This window comes from Danio rerio, chromosome 7, assembly GCF_052040795.2.
Source record: "Danio rerio strain M-AB ecotype USA chromosome 7, GRCz13ab, whole genome shotgun sequence".
NCBI lineage: Eukaryota > Metazoa > Chordata > Actinopteri > Cypriniformes > Danionidae > Danio > Danio rerio.
In genome coordinates, this window is record NC_141027.1 from 1598544 (window position 1) to 1624063 (window position 25520).

Genomic DNA, 25520 nt, shown 5'->3' on the forward strand with positions numbered 1-25520 from the left:
ATCAAGACATGATCATGAGCTCAAATAAGCAAAATCCAGAGGCCTTCACCTTTCATAGAGACACTTCTGACACCAAATCATCAACAAGAAGTCCAGATATTATTTAGTGTTCCTAAAACTTGGATAGGCAACACGACTTTTGTCAGGTAGTGTACACTCACTCATATTAACTAATGGAACACTTCTGTAAAGTGTGACTGACGTTTCCGTCATGAATGTGTTTAGAAACGGTTCAGCTGGTTAAAGGAAATCATTAATCAGGTGTAAATCAGCTGTAAAGAGTGAAAATCAAGGTGAGATGAGGACAGCAGAGGATTTGCATGCAGGTAAGGACAATATTAAAGCTCAGGGCAACTCATAAAATCACAAGAGGACAAAAGAGGAGAGAAGATCACACAGGTTTGTGTTTTTAACCCTCATTATGCACCAGGACACAGTATTCACAATATATGCCATAACTCTGTACAATCATTTTTGTTCATAGCTATAAAGTTTAAATAATACCAGACTAAAACATTATTTACGTTCTGATATATAACATATATTTATGTAATGTTAGGCCCACACAGAATCTGTGTCTATATATTATTTATTGACTTATATTGCTGAATAATGCACAAATGTTCAGACGATCTGTTTTCTGGGGGGTTATATCTGAGAGACTTGCTGTGGATTTGTTTATCAAACATGTGATTCTAATTGCATTTGCATTTTAGACCTAAAAAAGCAATTTTTTTTGTTTTATTTGTTGTTTTCTTCTTCTACAGCCCGTTTTGAGCGATGTAAATAATAACAATGGTCTAAACGTATCTCCTGTTTTACATTTTTAATTACCATCGCTTCAGAGAATCCTTAAAGGTATGCTGGTAAATCCTGTTATGACAGTGGTTTAATCGATAAGTTATGATTGAATTGTCTCTTGTTACAGTTATGCAATAGTTTGACAGCAAGCGGGAGATGTTCATGGGCCGATGAAATCAACACATTGAAATGGTCTATAACTCTCAACATCGTTCAGCAGAACTTTTTATATAGAAAATTCTGTGTGGAAATTACAAATAAAAACTCCAGGGCACGGGTTTTCAAAAGTAATCCACTAGGATTTTGGATAAGGGATTGGATTAAATCTTGAAAATGGGTTTTTCAAAAGAAAAAGGGTATTACATAATGGGATTAGATCACGTAATCCAATCTTGGTTTTAATCCGGATCAAACCTTTAGTTTGGGTTTTTCAGACCTTTTTTGTAGGATCTGGATCACTTTGATCCGAAAATCCTGGATTAAACTAATCCCATCAGAAGGGTGGATTTCGCATGGATTTCATGTCCAAAATGTAATGAAAACTTTAAAAATGTATTAAATATTACTATTTTTGGATCATGCAGTATCTTACGAGATATACTATTTATTCATAAGGTTTTAATTTTATTTGTTCATCCGTCAGGCTATAGTGATTATAGGCTTTAACATATTTAGCCTTTCAGTTTACGCCTACAGCAAAGTAGAAAGAGTTTGGCCTCATTAAATAATCCCCCAAACAGCTGCCAAAACTGACCAAAAACAATCAATTTTATTCTGTCACTAATTGATATATAAATTCATCACAATGGAAAATATTTTTCTTTTTAGAATATTTATTAGTGATGCATGCAATGATTACAGAATAACCAAGAAAATGCAAAGAATGTCAATGACTGATTTTTGAAATCTCTTTCAACAAGTGCAAAAAGAGACTGAAAGGGCAGAAGCACAGCTTCATCTGGCAGAGGAACAACTGACTCTGACCAAACTGCAGCAAACCAAGACCAATGACTTGAAATCTGCCTCCTAAAGGCTACGCTCAGACAAGCTGCTCTCTCCACATCAGATGAGGAAGTCTGAACTTATTGTGGAGTTTTTGACATTAAGTCTTTTTTTATTTACATCTATATTTGAAACTTATTATAAATATCCTCAATGTACAGTGTTGTAGGTGTCAGATGAGTGGACTGCTGGAAGAGGATGGGGTGGGGTTTTTCTTGTTTTTATTATTTATTATTATTATTTTTATTTTAATAATTAATAAAATTTCTTAGTTTTCATTTAAAATAAAAATAAAGTTGTATTGACCCCACGCTGGCTATTCTACTCTTTACATATCTATAGTTCTACGTTGTGATGTCCTATGCTGTTTGAGCACTGGTAATCCAGATTTAGTGATCCTGAAAACTTCCTATCCGGATCAGTTTGATCCAATCCGATGTTGCTTTGAAAAACTGGCTCAAAAAGTAAGCTGGATTATGTGATCACGGATCGCAAAAACAGGATTACTAAATCCGGATCAGTTTTGTCCGGATTAAACCGTTTGAAAAACCGGGCCCAGTTGATTCTGATTACTGTGTATTTTTAATCCTTAAAAAATGATCTGAAATTTCAATTAAAACTGTGTGAAAAGACAACACTTGAGAGTTATAGGATCAGAAACTTATAGTAAAGTAACACTAAAAGTTTACTTTCTGATCACAATGGAAAGAGCTCGGTGTTTGACGCTGCAGTCAGTGGCGTAGCGGACGGGCCCGCAGGGCACGCACCGCGGGGGGGCCCCGCGTGATTAGGGGGCCCCACGTCGTCGCGATTTTTAATAATTGAAAATCCAGGAACCGCAATAATCTAACTCTTGGGAACAACTGTGGTCGAAACCAAAGTTTACAGGTCTGTGTTCTCTGAACTCCGCTCAGGCGGTGGACTACTTCATTCTGATTGCTTGCCGCCGAACCGCGTCATAGCCAATGAAGACGCGCCGCTGTTTCTCGCCGCCGGTTCTCGTTAAAAAATGAATGACTTCTTGCTACTTTGACGCTCTCGCCACTTTCGGTTTGTGATCGCTCCTCAGTTTGAAGGATTCCCCGCGTTGTCACGCCACTCCGCCTCCTTTCCCCGCTCCTCAATTTGTGACATAGATATATACACTAGATATCGCATAGCGACCCTGAGCATGCGTCTATAGCGCCGCCACATTGGTACAGTGCTCCCAGGACAAATGTCATTCAACCGCACTAGTCAAGACAGTGTTATTACGTGAAGATGCGGGACTTAAGCGCCGTCTACGAGTGTAGTAACGAGCAAACAAAGAAAACAAAGCACAAAGGCAGAACATTTCATAGGATTAAGTTTTTTACGTTTTTGTATGTTTTGAAATTTGTGCTAAACAGGTCACGTTATTGATAATAATAGCTATAGTCACTTACTGCATTCACCATAAGGCAAAGTAGCACCAACTCGCACTAAACACTCGGTTTATGCAAGGTTTGTTGAATAAATCAGCAAACAATGCAAAAGAAATATGACAAAGAGATGCTGTGGTGCAAGAAACTTGTGTTATTGTCGGCTAGTGAACGAGTCGTTCATAACGGAGATTCATTCACAAACGAATCGCTCCCTCCGTCAGTATGAGAAGTGAAAGCAGGAGAGGAGCTGTGTTCAGGACATGATTAGATCAAGTTTAACAGGGAGAGTGAATAGTACATTTACATACACACAAACACAAGCTTTTTGTCAGGAATGCCCGTGCGATAAATAAGTGATCCATCAATGTAGAAAAGTGATGTCAAATAAAAATTTTCATCATTAAAAAAAATGCATACTAACATCCAGGAAAACTCCCGATCATAGACATATGTGTATATGTGTATATCTATGTGTATATATTACCCGAAATTAACTTTTTTACTTGGTAGCACCAGTGCTCCCAACTTCAAATATTTAGGTGCACCAAAAAATTTTTAGGAGCACCAGAAAAAATTTAGGAGCACCCACCAAAAATGAATGAGCACCGCTGCAAATTGCTTTTTAAGGGATTTATTGTATTTTAAAACAACATCAATAGGACTGACAAAAACCAGAAACAACTATCTAACTAATGCTGCAAAGACTTTGATATTTGTGTGCAATAATTCCAAAATGAATGTCTAATAATTAGGCCATAGAAAATAATGATGATGAAAATGACAATAATAATAACAATGAATTACATTTCTCATTATGATGCTGCCTTGAATGTGCATGAATGTAGGTTATCTGCTATAAAAAGTCTGTTACTTTATGAAAAATAATTGTATAGTTTGCATCAAACAAAAATGAAGCATTGCAGTAAGAAATATTTATTTTGTACTGCTGTTTTTATAGGCATGTCAATTTAATAAATAATATTTCTGCTACAAAACAAACAAAAGATTATAATAAATCATTCAATTCAATGATGAAAGCTGCAAAGCAGTCATCAGTAAATAAATATAAAAATAATATACACCTCAAAAAAGAAAAGACAAAAGAAAGAAAGAAAGTCTCACTTCTATCACTCTTTAAAAGTTTTGGTTTCAGTTTGTGTCAATTTAAAGGTTCAGTCTGAGATGATCTTCATTTTTCTGTGTTAGTGGAAAATCAGGCGAGTCAGCCGACCCAATTTATGAGCAGGCAGAGCAGGATTTTTGCGCTAACCATCGGCGCAATACCGGTCTTTGTTATGAGCCACAGTTTTAGTGTAAACTTAGTAAAGGCGAGCTTCTTTGGCGATGATATGTACAGTATTAGATTTGACTTTTAGCGGACATTTGCGCTGAACACGCAGTGAATGCAACGCATGGAGATTCGGGCGCCTTCTCCAAGAAGCGCGTACTCGATTGATCTCAGCTGGCGGATCATTATTCACCACGTGACGTGTCATGATCGCTTTCATCTGCGCCTCAACTTTAGGTGGGGTTTGCAAACCTGTGTGCTTTAAGTTTTTACTCTTCAGCCGTTTGCATTTCCCGTGGTCATAAAAGCTCCTTCCCTGTCATCTGACAGCGAAATAGCTTGAGTGAATGACAGCTAATATGAACCAATATAGCGGCAGGGAAGAGCGATTCAGCATGTTTTTACAAAAAATCAAAATAGGTCGCACTACAACCATTATCTGCAGTCGCACTAATGCGCCAAAATATATTATTAGGTCGCATAGATTAATTTTCGGGCGCATATGCGACCAAAATGGTCGCAATTTCGAGCCCTGCTTGTGGTGCTCTTGAGTTGGGATAGAGGTTGGGTTATGGACAGGTTTGCTGGTATGGGTAGGTTAAGGGTGGGTTAAGGTGTAAGGGATGGTCAACAGTGTATTTACAGATCTAATTACAAAAGTTAATTACAGATGTAATTACATACTGGTATTTAATCAAGCATAAGTACACAGTAAATACATGTATTTACACAATAAGTACATTGTAACAAACTATTAATTCCTGTGTAAGTAAATATTGGTTAAGGCCACTTAATATGAAGTGGGACCAATGTGTCTAATGTTATTGGTTCCGTCTTTAAATAAATATATTTTGTAATAATGAGCTGGACAATAATAAACAGCATTAATGCAGAGTGTGGTGAACCTGTGATCTTGCTGTTGCAGAAGCTGCTGGACTTGAGACAATGGAGCACACTCTGCTTCCCCTGCTCATTTTCATTGGTAGGTTCACCTTCATGTTATAGTGTATTTATATTTATAAGCACAATATTGGAGGGGGAAAACCAACATTTTGATTGGACTTTTCCTGCAACATGCACTAATAAAATGCAATTTCACAAGATGATCTGAATAGATATTTGGAAAGAGTGCATCGTTTTAGGTTGATTGGGATGATTTTGTAGAAGAGTGCATCTGAACACATATAATAAACCTCTTACAAGCACAGATAAATACAAAAGAGCAAAGATACCAGTGAAATAAAGTGTTTGATTGTTTTCAGCCACTTTCAGTGAAAGGTTAATGTGACTATTTTCAATTTCATAAGGTTTCCTTTACAGCCTCCATAACGTAATTTCTTAAAATATAATCAGGTAGACTTTAGCGTTCATTTAGCTGTTCAAGCATAAAACAAGACGACAAGTTGTTTAAACGTAAGTGCTATCAAGAGCAGCAGGCGAGTGCTGAGAGTCCATTACATTTACTGTGCTAAAGTAAATTTCCATATTTTAAAAACTCAGGACAGAACAATGAAATTTAACGCAGCACTTCTTGACGGGTCTGAGACCCACTTCACTTCGTATATCAATCAGGCAGTGAGAGTCATTGATTTTACACAAATCAGATCCTAAACACTGATTCTGTAATGGCATGACAGTTCAACAGAAATGCCTGAGCGGGCTCATTCAAAAAGAAAAGTCCTAATGCATTTTTGACAATTCATTCTTATTGATAGTTTTCCAACACAGGTTCATTCTGAAAACGTAGTCCGTGGACATTTCTGTAGACCTCGAGTTATGTAGCTGCAGGTACGTATGCATTTCATTTTTTTAAGCGAACACTACGGGGCGGTATGACGGCATTCCCTTTGGCGCTTACCGAATGACCACTTACCGCCATGTGAAGGGCTTTCCAGACCAGTTTGTCCAGTTAGCATGTTGTGTATGTTGGTGGACTTTAGTCGCATAGAGAAGACGACGTCGATGACAACGACCAGGTTCAAGTCCAGGGAAGAGCTGTTCCAGAAATCAGGTAAGACAAAAACAGAATCCAAAAAAATAAAAGTGAATAACAGGGTGAGAATGTGGTGAAATCCGAAAACGCGGTAGAAATCAGATGAGGGCTTTTCTTTTTCTGGACGGCTTTTTTAAAACCGTCGAGTGGGTTTAGAGAAGTAAGCGGGTGGGCGGGTCAATTGGTAAAAATGGTTGGGTTTAGGGAAGGAGAAGGGGTGGGGTCAGTCGATTGGTCTGTCGCCCAGTCAATCATTTAGTCAGTCAGTCAGTCATTCAGTGGGTTGACAGCGGCCTCTGGTGGGTTTACGTGAGAACAGCAGGCGCAAACGGCACTTGCGAGAGACATTTGAGATACGAAAAAGCGCACACAGCGGCCTCTCGCGGATTCGCGAAAACTGCAAAAATACACACCTCCCGGGATGTATTTCGCTGCTTTTAGAAACGTCCACGGGACTACGTTTTCAGAATGAGCCCGAGTTGTAGTTTTCACGTGTCGTGACACCATTATGAGAACAGACCCCTAGCAGGCAAAACATTACTATCTCTCACTGACCGCAAGTTACAGGCTAAATAAAGGATCTTTTTTTAGCCCCCAAAAAAAAAAACTTACAAGGAGACACACCGGAGCTGTGCTTCTGCAGAATTCCTCACAGATAGATCAGCCAGAATAGAGAAATGGATGGACTTGTGCTGAATGGTAGCATCATGGTACCTATAACTGTCAGTACATGTGTATGCTTGTTATCAAGTTTCCGTTCTGAATTGCAAGTTAACCTTAATGTAAAATGCAAAATCAAAGTATAAATAGCAGAAGTAGAATGAAGAGATTTTCCCTGCCTAAATAAAAGAAACAACACAAAATACAAACGAGGGTATTGCTCCAAGGGATGTTAAGACAATTTTCAATCTGGTTTCAGAGCACATCACAGTACAGAGAGCGCTCTCATAAAGATAATCAATGATATACGCCTAAATACAGATTCAGGTTAAATAACAGTGCTGGTATTGCTGGATCTCAGTGCTGCATTTGACACTGTCGATCACAGCATACTTCTGGATAGGCTGGAAAACTGGGTTGGGCTGTCTGGCACGGTCCTCAAATGGTTCAGATCTTACCTTGAAAGAAAGAGGTTACCATGTCAGTATAGGTGACCATAGGTCGAGGTGGACACCCATGACGTGTGGAGTCCCACAAGGCTCGATTCTGGCACCTCTCCTGTTCAACCTTCACATGCTCCCTCTGAGCCAAATAATGAGAAAGAACCAAATCTCCTACCACAGCTATGCTGATGACACTCAGATCTACCTAGTCTTAGTGCCTAATGACTACAGCCCCATTGACACCCTCTGCCAATGCATTGATGAAATGAGCAATTGGATGTGTCAAAACTTTCTTCAGTTAAACAAAGAGAAAACTGAAGTCATTGCGTTTGGGAACAAAGATGAGGTTCTCAAGGTAAATGCGTACCTCAGCACTAAAGGTCAAACAACAAAAAATAAGGTCAAGAATCTTGGTGTGACTCTGGAGTCAGATCTGAGTTTCAGTAGTCATGTAAAAGCAGTCAGTAAATCAGCATACTATCACCTCAAAAACATAGCAAGAATCAGATGCTTTGTTTCCAGTGAAGACTTAGCGAAACTTGTTCATGCTTTTATCAGCAGCAGGGTGGATTACTGTAACGGCCTCCTCACTGGCCTACTGTAAACGACAGTCAGACAGTTGCAGCTCATCCAGAACGCTGCAGCCAGAATTCTGACCAGAAGCAGGAAATCAGAGCACATCACACCTGTCCTCAAGTCTCTACACTAAACTCTATTCTGAATCTAACTGGGAGCCAAAGTATTATTACTGGTTTATAAATCACTAAATGGCCTAGGACCTCAATACATTACAGATATGCTCACTGAATACAAACCTAACAGATCCCTCAGATCTTCAGGATCATATAAACTAGAAATTCCAAGAGTTCGGTTAAAGCAGGGTGAATCAGCTTTCAGCTACTAACAGCGCCCCCTGCTGCTGGAATCAGCTTCCAGAAATGATCAGATGTGCTCCAACATTAGGCACATTCACATCCAGACTGAACACACATCTGTTTAGCTGTGCCTTTACTGAATGAGCACTGTGCTGCGTCCAACAGATCACATTCATATGTCTTTCTTTTTTTTATTCTTTCATAACCTGTTTGACACATTTTAATCTGTCTTTAATCATTTATTTCGTTGTTTTTATTTACTTATTTCTTTTATTCCTGTTTATGTAAAGCACTTTGAATTGAAGTGTATGAAATGTGCTATAGAAATAAACCTGCCTTGCCTTGCCTTGTGTTTGGGTTCAGATTGTCATAACTGTGTGTCGTCATGCTCTCCAGGTGTTTGTGCATCACCGGTGTTTCAGCAGGAGGTGAATGTGTTTTACGCGGTGTCGACTGAGATGTCGTTCTCAGAGGCGCAGCAGTACTGCAGACAGACGTACACTGATATGGCCTCGTTCGAGAGCATGGAGGATCTGAGAGCTCTGGACACAGACTGGGTGCCGTTAAGTGGAGCGTGGATCGGCCTGAAGGACGCCAGCACGCAGTCGCTGTGGCACTGGGCTATAGCCGATCCAGAGTTTTACGCAGCCGGAGAGACAGACTACAGGAACTGGGACTCGTTCCAACCTGCCATCAAGCTGGACTGTGTGGTCATGACCTCCAGTGGATATTTCAAGACCATGAACTGCCTCGATTTCTACTACTTCATCTGCTATGATGGTGAGTGCCACCGTTTGGTACTGAAAAATATATTAAATTCACCAAAAATGGCACCAAAATAAAAAGAAATGGGTCCAATATTTTCAAAAAGACTGGAAAAACACTGTGCACAATTACTTGTTAAAAGATCCCGATCTTGATTTGACGCCCCACACAATATCAATCCAGCATCTCTAGGATTCAGCCAGTTATATTTTCAAGGTCAGGAGAGAAGAATTAAGGCGCTCGCACAAGTCTTCACATAGTTTTATATACGTTGCTCAGCAGCATGGACACAGTCAGACTCCAGATGGGGTTAAAAGAGTTGGCATACTGTATTTATAAGGGATAATTCACCCAAAAAGGTCATTTCTGTCTTGTATTTGTGAGGTGAGCTGTTTGCAACACAGGCTCATTCTGAAAACGTAGCCCTATATACGATTGTGGAGATCACAAATTATGTAGCCAGAGCTACATATGGCTGCATTTCATCTTTAAAATGAACGATACGAGGCGGTATGATGCCATTCCTTTTCTCGCTTACCAGCTGACCTGCATGTGGACGGCTTTACCGTTGTTACCAGGTTTGGTAGCGTGACACGTACGTCGGCGGTCTTGAGATAAAGAGTGAAGTTGACTGTGTCGATGGTAAGGGTGTCACGATCCTCCAAATCCTCGATTCGATTACATTTTCGATTCTAAAGTTACGGTTCGATTCGATTTTCGATTATGAATAATTAATTAATTAATAACGAATTAATTATTAGTAGCCTACTGTTTAAACTACCTGACCTGCATGGTCTTTGTTTTACCCATAAACAAATCATACAGTAAATGAATAAAGGTAAGTTACACAAATAATTACCACCTGTCAATCACTTTTTCTGCGGGACTCGTGAATAGGCAGTGATCTGTGTCGTTATAATGGCGTCGATAAAAAAGGTGCACAACCAACAGGAACCAGCCAACAGTATCTGAGGTGTTCGCTAAAATGACTAAGTACAAGTGTGAAAGTGAAAGATTGAAGCAGTCTACTGACCCGCTGACTGCCTGAAACCGCTGTCTCGAGCGCATGACGATGTGTGTGCGTCTGTATCTGTGTGTGAATGTGTGTGTGTGGTCACGTGATGTGCGTTTTCAGCGGTAGTGAGGAAGGAGCGCTGCTCAGAAATGCTACACGCCAGTGTGGATGTGGATCGTTGTCGTTCTAAAATGCCATTTAAAAACAAAGACATATTAGTGTAAACAGGGACTATAGTATTATGTAGATTTGCAATGGGTGCAGGGCGGAGGATCGCAATGCGCCCATCGTCTATCATCCTAACCGTAATACGTACATAGCAGAGCTTGCAAACTGTGTTTTTTTGTGGACAACACGATAGTTGTCAACATAACTCACTGGAAATCCAAAATACTTCCACACCGGCGACTTCATTGAAAGAGGAGAGGGTTTAAGTTCTGTCGACGGGTCTCCTGCGTCTGCAGTTTAACAAGCACTTCAACAAGCCTGTTTTTTTCCCGCTTGGCAAGCCAAGCTGACGTGACATGGGGGCGTGGCAGCATCGACGATTCTATTTTTTGATTCGATAATCGAAGTTGAGCATAAATTTTGATCGATTTCGATTAAAAATCGAAATTGTGACACCCTTAGTCGATGGGGTTCGAGTCTGGTAAAGAACGTGCAAGAAAGCAGGTAAGACAAAAACAAAAGGCCAAAAATAAAATAAACAAGTAAATAACGGGGTGAGAATGTGGTAAAATCTGAAAATGTGGTAAAAGAAATCAGGGAAAGGCTTTTCTTTTTTTGGATCGCTTTTCAAAACACTGCAGTTGGGTTTGGGGAAGCGGGTAGGTGGGTCAATAGGTGCTTGTCAAAATACTATTGATTGGGTTTAGGGAAGGGGGAGGCTAGGGGGGTCAGTCATTCAGTGAATTAGTCAACCTCTGGTAGATTTACGTGAGAACAGCAGGCATGAATGGCACTCGCAAGAGATATTTGAGATCTGAAAAAGCATACACAGCGCCCTCTGGTGGATTTGCAAAAACAAAAACAGCAAATAAACGTAGCTCCTGGGATGTATTTTGCTCTCACTTGAAATGTATATAGGGGTACGTAATCAGAATGAGCCTCAGTTGACTGATTGTTTATCACAGAGTAGATGTGCACGTCCATGAATGAAGTCTGCTTTAGTGAACAGAACCTGCATATGCTGTGAGTAACAGGTAAGAGTTGTAAATAATGTTTAGTTTGTTATACAGAGCGATCGTTTCGCTCCTTAGTCAGAAGCCGCATGGGCACTAATTATAATTTTCTGTATTTGTTATTTTGGTTATACAAAAACACATTTAGTAGTCTCTGTCTCTGTTTTCTGGTCAGCTCTTTTACATTGGCTATAAAAAGGCAGAATAATCTGTAAGGCACTGATAGAAAATGTATATGACTTGCTCCAAGTGATGTCCCTTCCTGGGGTGGGAAACTCTCTTCTTGAGATCGCACAGTAAGTTGCCAGAAGCACGTACGGCTCGATTTCTTCTTTAAAATGAACACTATAGGGCGGTATGACGCCGTTCCTTTCTACCAGCTGACCGGCATACCTCCGTGTGAACTGTTATCAGTTTGCCTAGTGGCTCGCCACATACGTCGGCAGACTTGAGAGGCAGGGAAGAGTAGTTAAGCATGGTGGCGGGGTCAAGTGCAGCGAATAGCGGTTCCAGAAAGCAAACAAAATAAACAAGTAAATAACATGTTGAGAACATGGTAAAATCTGAAAGCATGGTAAAAATCAGGGGGCTTTTCTTTTTCTGGCGAGTCAAACGGTGCTTTGAAGCACTATCGGTTGGGTTTAGGGAAGGGGGTGGGTGGATCGGTCAGTCAGTTGGTCGTTCGATCAGTCAGTCGACAGCAGCCTCTGGTAGATTTACGAGAGAACAGCAGGCGCGATTGGCACCCGTGGAAGAAATTTGAGATCTGAAATAGAGTACACAGCAGCCCCTGGTGGATTCACAAAAACAAAAAAAAAAGTAGCTCCTAGAGGAAACCCATGCCAACACAGGGAGAACATGCAAACTCCACACAGAAACACCAACTGACCCAACCTAGCTTCCATTGATTCTCATTTAATGTCTAGTTGTGGTGTGTTTTCTCCTGCAGAGACCAGTATGATTAAGCCGTACGTCCTCATCGATTTACTCTACACATGGAGAGAAGCTCAGAGATACTGCAGACGGTATTACACTGATCTGGTGAGCGTCAGGAACCGGAAAGAGATCGAGCAGATCAAGAAGCTCATCCCTCTTCCACCATACGCTTACATCGGCCTCTTCAGAGACACGTTTCTCTGGTCCAGCAACAGCACGTCTTCCCTCAGAAACTGGGATCTGTTCCAGCCGGATATAATCGGAGACTGTGTCGCAATGCTGGATGACAAATACTGGATGACTGAGCTCTGCAGTAAAGCCAAGCCGTTTTACTGCTATCACAGTGAGTAAACACAAGTCGTGACTGTTTAGTAGGGCTGAGCAATATGACAATATATGAGCAATATCACACGAGTAGTAGTGCAATATTGCTGTATATCGCCACTGATGGGAGGCGCAAATTGGCTCAAGTCCGCTTTTGTGCCCTAGCAGTGATGATATATAACCATATGCCACTGCTACGAGTGTGATGCTGTGTTCACACCAGACGCGGAACGCGCAAATAAATCACGCTATTCGCGCGTAAATTGCCGCGTGAACATTTGAGTTTACTCGCTTCATTGGATTTTATGAAGAAAATGACAGTGTTTATGTGCTTTATGAATGTTGAAAAACAGCGTCGATATGTTTCAGCGGTGCTTCTGACTGAGCCCAGCCTAGTTTGATGAACTGTCAGACACGTCACAAACAGGCGACACGTCACAATCACGCCCCCACAAGAGCAAGCTCCTGATTGGTTAACACGTCACGAATGTCCGCTGAAGTTCAGATTTTCAAACTCGAGAGATTCGCGTCAAACGCGAAAAATGCTCAATTCGCGCTGCGCCATTCACGCATATCGCGCTATTCGCACCGCGTAATACGCGTCATCCGCGCCATTCCCGCGTATCGCGCCGCAGGATGTCTTTTCGTGTGTTTGCATTGACTTAACATGTAAATCACTCACGCTTGACCTCACACCTCGTCTGGTGTGAACGCAGCATGATACTGCGTTTATACAAGTTCGCCTTCATTATTATTTATATAAAACAGAAAATCAAACACAGAGTCTAAAAACCCTTTTGTACGAGGAACTACTTTCTTCCATTGTTCACTCACATCTGCAGCTGACGTCAGAACAGCAGAAGCGTTACTCATTTCCCAACATCACTGTAGAGGTAGTGTTTGAATGATTCTCTAGTGTAATGTCTAAAGTGATGACAAAACGGCTGATTTTGCTCAAATTTTAGGATTAGAAGGATGAACTAGGATTGTGACGATGAGGAAATTTCCCCACCAGTTAATCGACATGTGACAACACCGCTAATACCGTGGGGGTTTCCTCTTTTATTCTGCTTTTAAATAGCTTATAAATGCGTGAGTATACTACTTTCACTTTCAGCTTTGCTGAACAAGTGCTGAGCTCTACGGGACCAGTTTTATTTGTTTTGTTATTTGCGTTTTGTTCCTTTTTAAAATACCTTTTATTTGTAAAATCTCTCAAGTTATTTTAGGCTAACATTGGGTAACATAATCTCCCTCAAAGATATTGGAGTTCAATAACAGGTGCGCAGTATGACTATTGACCAACACCTCACTCTAAGTTTACACACTGCATAGACTACAGCTCTGGTGTGTTATGAATTGCATGTTTAAATGAAAGCGAGACGTGCTACATTTAGTTTATATTGTACAACACACATTATAACCCAGTACACAGTAAAATAATCATTTTGAATGGCTTGCCTATTGGCTGCGTATATAACCGTTAAGCTTAAATAGGCTGACGCTATTTTTATTAATTTTAAAACACATTAATAAACTAGCCACCCTTTCATTTTTTTCCGTTTCCGTATATTTTTTAATCAAACGAAAAATTTGGTCAATTGTTCATTTTGGTTTTCATTTTATTAGAATTAATATCATTATTAGGCGACACAACTTCTAAATGGCTCTGATTAGGTTTATACAGATGTCCTACAGATAGACTTTTTGGCTCAAAGACATTTATGCCTGGTAATTTCAGTGCTGTATCTTGACAGATTTCGCAAAGGCTTCAGCTATTCTGTTAGCTGGTACCAGCCTCAGTTTTGTGACTTGACTTGTGTGACGTCTGTATCAATGTCTGGATGACAGCGAGAGAGAGAGAGATGAGATCAGACCTCAGATTGGATGTGTGGCCGCACGTCAGTTACTTTACTGCAATTTTTAAGTATTGGCTCATCTAAATTAACTTTTCATTCGATTGAAAGCCGAAATATTGGCAGACAGACGAAGCAACTTTCGGTTTTGGAAGTGAGCGGCTTTAGTGATAAAATATGCACACACATACACTCTTGTAGGGCTATTCGTTATCGATTTTTAAACATTAAACGCATGATAATCAAGTGCAAAAAAGAAGATCTTTGGAAAAAGTGCTCACTGTGGTTGCCGCGATGGTGCTTTGTTTGTCTGCAGTTGGCTTATTAATGGCGCGGCATTGCTAAATCACTCGTTTTAATAAAAAATAAGATTATTTATTATTAAACATTGTGAGATGATGGTCGCGTGATTTTTAAAATGAGAGTATGCGTTGCGTATTTATGGCTGTTGATCTTATCTACCCGCGACCCACCCATAGTTAAACATCAAGTAGGTCTGTTGAAGGTGCGTGTATAAAATTAGCTGTTTCCTCCAGATGCTGCTGCCTTTATCAGGCAAAGCTAGCAGATTGCCTCGTTAATGTTTTCAGGTTCTCTTTTTGCATTTGGTTTGAGCCCAAAATATTGCCAAACGTCCGCCATTCTCTTTCTGTAAACTCAACTACACGTTCTATTCATGTGATAAATGAAATATGAGGCAGCTACATTCAGATTTTAATTATAGTGCATGCTCTCGTCTTGAGTAGATTATTTAGAATGATATTTTCCATATAATTCAAACAAATATTTGATAAAAAAAACTAATACTAAGCAGTGGCGCAGTAGGTAGTGCTGTTGCCTTCCAGCAAGAAGGTCGCTGGGTCGAGCCTTGGCTCATTTGCCATTTCTGTGTGGAGTTTGCATGTTCTCCCTGCATTCGCGTGGGTTTCCTCCGGGTGCTCCGGTTTCCCCCACAGTCCAAACACATGCGGTACAGGTGAATTGGGTGGGCTGAATTGTCCGTAGTGTGTGTGAATGTGTGTGTGGATGTTTCCCAGAGATGGGTTGCGGCTGGAAGGGCATCCGCTGCGTAAAAACTTGCAGGATAAGTTGGCGGTTCATTCCGCTGTGGCGACCCCGGATTAATAAAGGGACTAAGCTGACAAGAAAATGAATGAATGAATGAAACCGAATACTTAAAAAAACAAATGTGGGGACAGTGTCACAGTGAAAAAGTGATGTCACCAGTGTTGCCTCTTAAAACCGGTAACACCGTCAACACTCTCTATCAAGGCAAGCCTAGGCTGAACAGCATGAAATGCCATCAGTCTACAGAGATTTCCCAGTATTTCTGTTGCAATAATTAACCCAGAAAAAGCCAAAGCAAAGCAAACACTAGCAGATTACTATGGTATAAATACAGCACTACAGCATACACAAGAGAGAGAGAGACTCAGAATGTCAATGACATTGATTGATCAGCTGTAATTGGAAATTTACACTGAGAAAATGCTGAGTTTTACTCCCCTAAGGACTTCATCATCATTAATCATGGTTACTGAGACAAGAGGAGAAGCACAATAATGCAGTCTGGGCTGGTAAATTATAAGTATGTATACTGTTGTGTAACATGAAGCTGTGCATTATGCTCTAATACAGTGGTTCTCATATTGTGGTACGTGTGCTTCCTGTGGACTTCCTTCTAGTGGTACGCGGAGGAATACTGGACAATGAAAAAAAGACAAATAACACAGATTTAAGCCTTTGATGCGAACGATAAGTGTATATAAGTATGTACAGTGCTCAGTATATACAAGTGCACCCCACACTAATCTCTTTTAAATTCATGTTAAATAGGAAGCTCTACAATATTATATTTGTGCACATACATTAGATTAGTTAGTACTGAAGCTAAATCTGGAGCTTCTCTAACAAAATAACTTGCAATAACACTCCAAAAAACTAGTACAGATGTACAAATGTATATGTTAGAGAAAAATGTTAAATACTAATTTAATAAAAAGGACAAATTAAGAGAACCAAAAGATTTTGCAGGTTGTAATTTATTTTTGCAGTATTTAGCTTGTATTTCATTGTATTATCTATTCATTTCTATATATGTTTGGTGACTAACATAATATTGTAATAAAATATCTGTCTAATAAATCTGTTTTGTTTAAATGCACCAAAACACATCGCCTATTTTCACTGAGAAATGGAGGAAAATATTCATTCAAAATGGGCTGTACTCAAATATGCTGAGCACTGTACATGCTGCCTTGTGTGACGAGATGTTTGCCGTTGTTTGTAGTGAAGTCGTGTGTTTGTTGTGTGTTGTTCAGGAGAGCTCGCGAAGAAGAGGCAGATTGTGAAGCTGGAGCTGAAGTTTGGAGTCAATGTGAAAGTGAATGATCCAATAGTCAACACGGCCATATTGTCTAAGGTAAAGCTGCACAATATATGGTTTTGTATACGATATACAGTATGTGTGTATCCGCAGTAGTTGAGTTGGAATCATAAATTAGCAGAATCCGCAGGTCAAAACAGAAGCTGTGGTTTTCTGGAGACACTGCAGAATTTATCCATAACGGAGTGAAAGTTTATCATCTGCATGTGTTTTGAAGGCCTGTGGAGAGAGATTAAAGAATTTTAATAGCGCACAAAGAAGTTTAATTAAGATTCATTTTTTTGTTATTTAAATGATGAAGACTATGCAGTGTTATTTTACATTTTATTTAATTTCTATACCCGAATACTGTTAGCCTCCCCGTAAAACCATGCAGCACTGTTATTACACTATAATATTTGCTCTATTGTTTTTATTCATTACTAGGGTTGGGTACCGAAACCCGGTGCAATTATAGCACTGTTACCTTTGTAACCGGTATGTACCGGATCAAATCAGCATATGAATTTCGGTGCCTAATTTCTGTGCCTGTGGTGCTGTGACAAGGATGTAAGCAGCATCAAAGGGGTGCATTAAAGGCACACATAAGCGTCGTGTCACAGCATCACTAAACATTTAAATCTAAACAACTTTAAAGAATATGGACAGGCAATATCAGGCGATTGTTATTAGCCCCTTTCACACATACAGACCTTTGTTTGTAGGTTGTATGTGTGAACAGGCCCTTTTTGAAAATACCGGTAAATTCGTTCTGGCTATTTTCTGGAAAGGAGAAGTTGTAACATTAGCGGTTATTTGCCGGAATGCTGCGCTGTGTGAATGCAGAAGGAAGATAGCCGGAAAGAGCGCGTGCACGTCTAGAACATGCTGACGTGAGACACCTGCTTTAGCCAATCAGAACAGTCAGACGCATTCACGTGTGCGTGGTTTATGAGAATAAAAGCCTTTGAATATTTTTCCGGATATTTACCGGTATCACTGTGTGAAAGGGGCTATTGTTGCTTGGGGAACGGACACACGCAACGCATGCAGTACAGCGCATTCAGCCTGGTTTTCGGTGAGCCAGAGCGACTCTCTTCAGATCAACACGAATGATAGCATTCATCAAATTTGCTTAAACTAAGTATTCTAAAGCGTATTTTACAAGCAAGGATTCTTACACAGCAACTGTCTTTACAAAAGACACATTAATGACACATTTGAGGGCTCAAAGGCAAAGGAATGCCTTTCTCGCGTGCAGGTGTCAGGTGCAATCGCTCCCTCGGGCACTACCTCTGCACTTTGCTCTCTCTGTGACGGTGCAGTGCGCATCAGTTCTTTGCATTCATCAGAAGTTGACGCCCAAATTGACACAGGTAATAAAAAGATTAAACTTCAGTCATGTTCATGTTGTGAAACACCATCAAAATGTCCACTGTTGATGATATTAGACTTCTGTTTTCAATAGCGATTTCAACACTGTTAATATGGGAAGTCCTCGGCTATGCAGAGACCATTATTAATCAGAAATCTAGTGCACATAGTTTAATGTTAGTAAATGCAGTCTTGAATTTACAAACAGTCGGCAAGCTACTAAAAACAGATGTAAGACATTGATCAGATGTAGTCAAGCTCATGTAAGTCATATTCAACTCGTTTCGTTTTAGTTTAGTTTAACTAACTCCTTTCTAATGTCTACTGTTTAATCTTCCCCATGCTAACAGTCAGTGCAGAACATTTTACTAGTTATTTTGCAAGACAGTTGTATTCAGACAAAGTCCCTTTAAGTATTTTATAGTTTTTTATTAAGATTAAAGCGTAATTTAGACTTAATCAGTTAACTACGAAAGTTAGGCTGCTTTCACACCTGTGAATGGATTCAGTTGTTTCGAAACAGAGATTACAAATGTTACATTGTTGCTCTTTGCTCTTGGAGCGGTTCGCTTTCACACTGCAAAGTTTCTAATCGGACCAAAAGAGCTAAAACAAGTCACGTTTGGGTAAACTTGTCATGTTCACCACAACCACCAGATGTCGCTGGTAAACACACACACACACACTTAGAACTACACTTTTCCTGGACTACATTTTCATACATGCACTTCTCCCTGACACCCATGCTCATTCACCTAACTTGATTGCATTCACCACCGGAACCTTGTCATAGGCTGAACTCTCACAGCTGTAACCACCTACACAATGATTATTTGGACTATTTAAACCCCTCTTTTCTACACACATGTTGCCGAGTCTTGTTCACTGTAAAGTAGCATTACAACGCGTTTTCCTTGTCTTGTTTTCCTGTGTTTTGAACCTTGCCTTGTTTATTTAGTTATCCTTGTCTGCCGCCTGCCTTTCGACCTCTTGCTTGTTAAATTGACTTCGATTCTGGATTGTCCTCACACACCTGTTTGCTCCCGTATTGACCACTGCTTGCCGGACTGTGAATAAACCTGCATATTGGATCCTACCTTCTGTTGTGGTGTCACTCCCCGTCGTTACAGAAGACTCGGCCACACAATGGATCCAGCGGGTATCAAGATCATGTGTCTGCGTCAGGAAGTCCGGTCTATAGAGGAATACGTGGAAAACTTCATCCAGGTAGTCCATTTAACATCTTTGGATGATATATGCATGATGATATTTTTTCGTGGAGGATTATCTGAACCTCTGTACTCCACAATGCCACTGCATGACCCCCATTGGACACTTGAGTTCTACATTGATCTGGCTCTGCAACTTAGTGGGTCCCCCTTCACCGTAGGCGAGGTGGAGGAAACTCCTAAATGTTTTTTTGGGGGGGGCAGTGTACAGCAAGACCAGATGACAACAGAGCTTGCTGTACACCCCACTGAAACATTAATGCTGGCATCACCATCACTCCTGTCTCCTGAGCATCAGTTATATCATAAGATGGCCGCCTCCAGTCCTCCAGCTTACAAGATGGCTGCTCCTCCAGCTCACAAAATGGCCGCCTCCAGTCCTCCAGCTCAGAAGATGGCCGGCTTCAGTCCTGCAGCTTACAAGATGGCTGCTCCTCCAGCTCACAAGATGGCCGCCTCCAGTCCTGCAGCTTACAAGATGGCTTCTCCTCCAGCTCACAAAATGGCCGCCTCCAGTCCTCCAACTTACAAGATGGCTGCTCCTCCAGGTCACAAAATGGCCGCATCCAGCCCTCCAGCTCAAAATGTGGTAAGAGTTGATCTAGCACAAGCTCAGAAGATGGTTTCCTGTTCCTTGTCTGTTCCTGCCATAGTTCCTGTTTCAGTTCCTGAAATACCATCAACTGGGCCACCAGAATGGCCACCACCACCTGAGTTACCAGAGCTGATGCCACCACCAGAGCTGTTACTGCCAGAGCTGCCACCGCCACCTCCAGAGCTGCCAGACCCTCCAGAGCTGCCAGACCCTCCAGAGCTGCCAGATCCTCCAGAGCTGCCAGAGTTGCCAGAGCCGCCGCCACCTGAACCTCCTGAATGGCCGCCGCCTCCTGAGCTTCCTGAATGGCCGTCGCCGCCTGAGCTTCCTGAATGGCCGTCGCCGCCTGAGCTTCCTGAATGGCCGTCGCCTCCTGAGCTTCCTGAATGGCCGCCGCCTCCTGAGCTTCCTGAATGACCGCCGCCTCCTGAGCTTCCTGAATGGCCACCGCCTCCTGAGCTTCCTGAATGGCGGCCGCCTCCTGAGCTTCCTGAATGGCCACCGCCTCCTGAGCTTCCTGAATGGCGGCCGCCTCCTGAGCTTCCTGAATGGCCACCGCCTCCTGAGCTTCCTGAATGGCCGTCGCCTCCTGAGCTTCCTGAATGGCCGCCGCCACCTAAGCTTCCTCAATGGTTGCAGCCTCATGATCCAGGGCCACTGCAGCTCCACGCTCCAGGCCCTCCACAGCTCCACGCTCCAGGCCCTCCGCAGCTCCACGCTCCAGGCCCTCCACAGCTCCACGCTCCAGGCCCTCCACAGCTGCACGCTCCAGGCCCTCCGCAGCTCCACGCTCCAGGCCCTCCGCAGCTCCACGCTCCAGGCCCTCCGCAGCTCCACGCTCCAGGCCCTCCGCAGCTCCACGCTCCAGGCCCTCCACAGCTGCACGCTCCAGGCCCTCCACAGCTGCACGCTCCAGGCCCTCCGCAGCTCCACGCTCCAGGCCCTCCGCAGCTCCACGCTCCAGGCCCTCCGCAGCTCCACGCTCCAGGCCCTCCGCAGCTCCACGCTCCAGGTACGCCCCCGCTGCATGGTCCTGGCCCTCCATATGGCCTGAACAGTATTAGGAGTGTCTGGAAGCCACTCTTTAGAGGGGGGGCTCTGTCATGTTCACCAGCGAACAACCACCAGATGTCGCTGGTAAACACACACACACACACTTAGAACTACACTTTTCCTGGACTACATTTTCATACATGCACTTCTCCCTGACACCCATGCTCATTCACCTAACTTGATTGCATTCACCACCGGAACCTTGTCATAGGCTGAACTCTCACAGCTGTAACCACCTACACAATGATTATTTGGACTATTTAAACCCCTCTTTTCTACACACATGTTGCCGAGTCTTGTTCACTGTAAAGTAGCATTACAACGCGTTTTCCTTGTCTTGTTTTCCTGTGTTTTGAACCTTGCCTTGTTTATTTAGTTATCCTTGTCTGCCGCCTGCCTTTCGACCTCTTGCTTGTTAAATTGACTTCGATTCTGGATTGTCCTCACACACCTGTTTGCTCCCGTACTGACCACTGCTTGCCGGACTGTGAATAAACCTGCATATTGGATCCTACCTTCTGTTGTGGTGTCACTCCCCGTCGTTACAAACTCTCCTCACATTGGTCAGTGTCAATGTTTATTTTGCAGAGTCCCGCTCAGCTGTCAGGAGAGGTGGTGGTTTGGTGGTGTTTGACAAGGTGAGCGCGACGTGTCTGAAGAGTGAGGAGAGATGCGGTGGAGAGGGGTGAGAAGGGTGCGTGACGTAGCTTATTTGAGGACCGGGAGGAAGACGCGAGAATACCGGGAGATCATCACTCGTTTGTGGGCATCCGGAGACTCGCGAAACTTCCCGCCCTACTCATAATTCTCTCTTCATATAGCCGTAAGCCTATTACATATCCATATAACCGCGCTCGGATCGTTTGCTTTCTCACTGCAATCGATCCGCTCTAGAGTTCATTTCAATCGAGCCAAGACCACCTCATTCAAGCGATCTCGGAGTGATTGATTTGGCGCAGATCATAGAGCGATGGGTGGATTCACATATGCCAAACGAACCACGCTAACTGGGCAAACGAGACAGGTTCCCAAACAAAAGTGTAGGTGTGAAAGCACCCTTAAAATAATTAGTCAAATGATTTTGTAACTGATTTGTTGTGTAAATCAAAAATATACAGTAAATATTTCTTAAGGAGGCTAATAATACTGACCTTAATTTTATTTAAATTAAAAACGGATTTTATTTACGATATAAACAATAAGAAATAGGACTTATTATGACTCCAGAATAATAATTTTTTTTAGGAAACAGTGTAAAAATTTTCAGAAACATTATTGTAAATGAATGGGAGGGCAAAATAAATGGACTTCAACTGTGGGCCTGTTAAAGTTTACAGGTGCAGCAATGTGCCTTGATGTACTTGAATGTTAGAGATGTGTTCTCCTACACCAGTATAATGTTACTTGTCAAATAAATGAACAAGGAAGATTATTTAGAGTTTAAGTTATTTAATTATCTTGTTTATGAAGACTGCAGAGTGATGCATGAAAACAAATCACTACGAATAATTAAGTATTTATATGGTAAAATGTGCTCCTATAAGTACGCAGCCCCTGCCCGCCCCCCACAGGTTAATAGTAACTAATGTAATTTCATAATGCAAATCTTAAATCATTCATGCTAACCGACAAATGACGACAAATGATCAAAAGAAATGTATTCATGTAAATCAAATATATAAAATATGATTAGGTGTTTACTTTAAACTTTAATTATATTGCTCTGTTAAACATTTTTTTTTAAAGATTTTGTCAAATAAAAGATTTTTCTTGAGTCATCCACCTTCATTTTGTGGCTCAAAAGTATCGGTTCAGGCACCGTTTTGGCACCGGTATCGTTTTAAAAGTATTGATTTAGCACCGGTATCCAAAAAAAAAAAAAAACAGTAGCTGCTTACAGAATTTGAAGGAGAAATTGCAAAAGGCACAAAATAAATTAGTACGAATAATTTTAAAAATGCATCCTAGAGCACATTTTCACAAAGAGTCTTTTAATAAATTAGGTATGTTAACTGTGAGTAATAGTGTGTTTTTTAAAACTGGGAATGGTACGTAAAATGTTTAATAATGTGGTTCCTAGCTATTTGATTAACTATTTTCAAATGGTGAGACAACAGCTTTCATACAGTCCTAGTGGTTGGGATTTTAATATTTGTTTATTTAAATTTAGAAGTTTAGTGGGGAAAAATATGTTTTTATATACAAGTGCAATCATGTTGAACAAACTACCAAAATCAATCAAGGAAATAAAAGATTTAAGGTTGTTCAAAAAAAAAAGCTATTAAAAGATGGTTGTTGTTTGAGGATAATTAGTTTGCATGGTGGACGAGGATCTTTTAATTTATATGTTACTTGAGTGTGAATCGGGTTGCGGCTGGAAGGCCGTTAGCTGTGTGGAACCTGTGCTGGATAAGTTAACTGTTCGTACCGCTGTGGCGACTGTTTGTTTTATTCTTCATTAGTATTTTGAAGCCATACATTGTTTTCATTTAACAGAGGACCACAATGGAAATAAGCCCTGGGCTTTATTGTGTTTTTATCCTCGACAGTTTTTTTAACAACGTGTATGGAATACTTTTTGTACAGTTTGTCGAAAACCTGTCAAATAAAACTCAACTTAACTCAACAATACCCAACCCTAATGATGATAACAGAGTACTTTGTGTGTTTGTGATCATCAGATCCAGCAAAAGCTGCAAGATCTGGGAGTGGAGAACATCACCAGCGTGGAATGGAGGAAAGCAGACGACGGGACGGTTTTCCAGAAGAGCCAGAATGAAACGATCATACAGCAGGAAAGACCGAAGAGATAAAGAGATGTATGCACACGAGGGACTCATTCCAGAATTGTGGGTTCATTTCAAACATTTTCCTTAAGCTAGCATGATGTAAAAACAAATGTATAATGTACAGTAAACTCAATCCATTATTAATGCAATGTTATAGAAATGTTAAAGAAAACATTTGATTCTGTTACTAATTGTTGTCAAACTGTTAAATATTTTTAAACCCTAAAAGAGTTGACATTTTCCAGTATGTTGTGCTTTAGCTCCAGATGTTAACCTTAAACCAGACTCTTTTAACACTTTAAGTCACAATTCACTGTATTATCAAACCATTAACTATCACCACCAGCTTAACTAACTACTAATTATCTGTTAATCAATAGAAGGTAGAAGTTGGGTTCAGGGTTTGGGTAGGATTAGGGATGCCGAATACGACCATACTTTATAACTACTAATGAACAGTTCATATCTTAATAACAGGCAGGTAATAAACCAATTGTTAAATGCATAAATTGTGACCTAAATTAAAGTGCCACCCACAATGACACATTTTCATCTTATTATTGTTGATGAAGTGTCAATTGACTGAAATATCACAGTGACAGAGCTGACACACAATTCCTTTACACTGTAAAACCCAATGAGTTAAGGTAACTCAAACCATTTGAGGAAACAGATTGCAGCAAACCATTTAAGATAACTAAACTAAATACATTGAATCCTAATAAGTACTGTGAACTTAATCTATTTGAGTAAACTAAGCAATTTGAGCACAGTAAAACACAATAAATGAAGAGAACTCAAACCAACTGAGTACTGTAAAACCCAATGAGATAAGGCAACTCAAAGTGTTTGAGGAAACCGATTACTGCAAACCATTTGAGTTTAAAAGCTAATCTGTATGAGTGCTGTGAACTGACTCCATTTAAGACTAAGTAATGAGGCATTTAATTAACTTTTTACCTTCAACACCGAGTTCAAAACTCTTCAAACGAGTAGAATCAGCTTTCAGTCAATTTTGAGTTAACTGCACTCATTTCATTAGATAACGTTGACTGTTTACAGTGCACTACTGGTGAGTCCTAAACATTAATGAGAGAAGACTAACGACACGCCTCAATGCCTTCCAGAGTTTGCCGCCACAGGAAGTGACATCACTTGGAGCAAGTCACATGCTTTTTCTATCAGCGCTTTACAGATTGATCTGCCTTTTATTACTGATGTAACAGAGCTGAGCAGAACGCAGAGACACACACACTAAATGTGTTTTTATATATCTGAAATTATAACAGACAATAGAAGTTTCATGCTAATTTTAACTAAACAAACAAAAAAGATGACAATTAGACTCTAATGACAAATAAAGCTGAATGTATCGCAAATAATGGGAGTCTTGAAGTTAACTGTTACAGTCACCGGGGATCTAGCTACTGGGGGTTGCTGAAAAACTACAACTCTGCCAACAAATGGACTACAAATCATAGCATGCACCGCGCACACACACCATTTCCTAATCTAGTCTCATAGATATTTACATTAGATGTCGCCTACCCTGTTGTTGTCTGTTGAAAGGAAT

General features: G+C 40.9%; 3 protein-coding genes across 5 annotated transcripts in view; 1 reads left to right on the plus strand and 2 right to left on the minus strand.

The window, feature by feature from the left end:
- Positions 1 to 25520, minus strand: part of drap1 (DR1-associated protein 1 (negative cofactor 2 alpha)) — a 660385-nt gene that overhangs the window by 540295 nt on the left and 94570 nt on the right. The gene's annotated exons all lie outside the window — the stretch shown is intronic.
- Positions 1 to 25520, minus strand: part of LOC141375234 (C-type lectin domain family 10 member A) — a 142731-nt gene that overhangs the window by 53390 nt on the left and 63821 nt on the right. The window lies entirely within an intron of this gene.
- Positions 208 to 24489, plus strand: LOC141375231 (macrophage mannose receptor 1). 2 transcript variants are annotated; one of them, XM_087260464.1, is made up of 6 exons: positions 208 to 326; positions 5420 to 5476; positions 8862 to 9245; positions 12376 to 12705; positions 16864 to 16964; positions 23840 to 24489. In XM_087260464.1, exons 1-6 carry the CDS (start codon positions 299 to 301, stop codon positions 23969 to 23971), a joined length of 1032 nt encoding a protein of 343 aa, XP_087116590.1. In that variant the 5' UTR covers positions 208 to 298; the 3' UTR covers positions 23972 to 24489. The 2 variants fall into 2 exon arrangements, with proteins under 2 accessions (XP_087116590.1, XP_087116589.1); XM_087260463.1 differs by having other exon boundaries at positions 229 to 399.

Excerpts from the sequence above, each read along its gene's own strand:
- LOC141375231 (XM_087260463.1), top strand. The coding sequence starts at position 321 with ATGCAGGTAAGGACAATATTAAAGCTCAGGGCAACTCATAAAATCACA. Across the intron at positions 5,477-8,861 it reads TCCCCTGCTCATTTTCATTG|GTGTTTGTGCATCACCGGTG; the intron begins GTAGGTTCACCT and ends CATGCTCTCCAG. Across the intron at positions 9,246-12,375 it reads CTACTTCATCTGCTATGATG|AGACCAGTATGATTAAGCCG; the intron begins GTGAGTGCCACC and ends TTTCTCCTGCAG.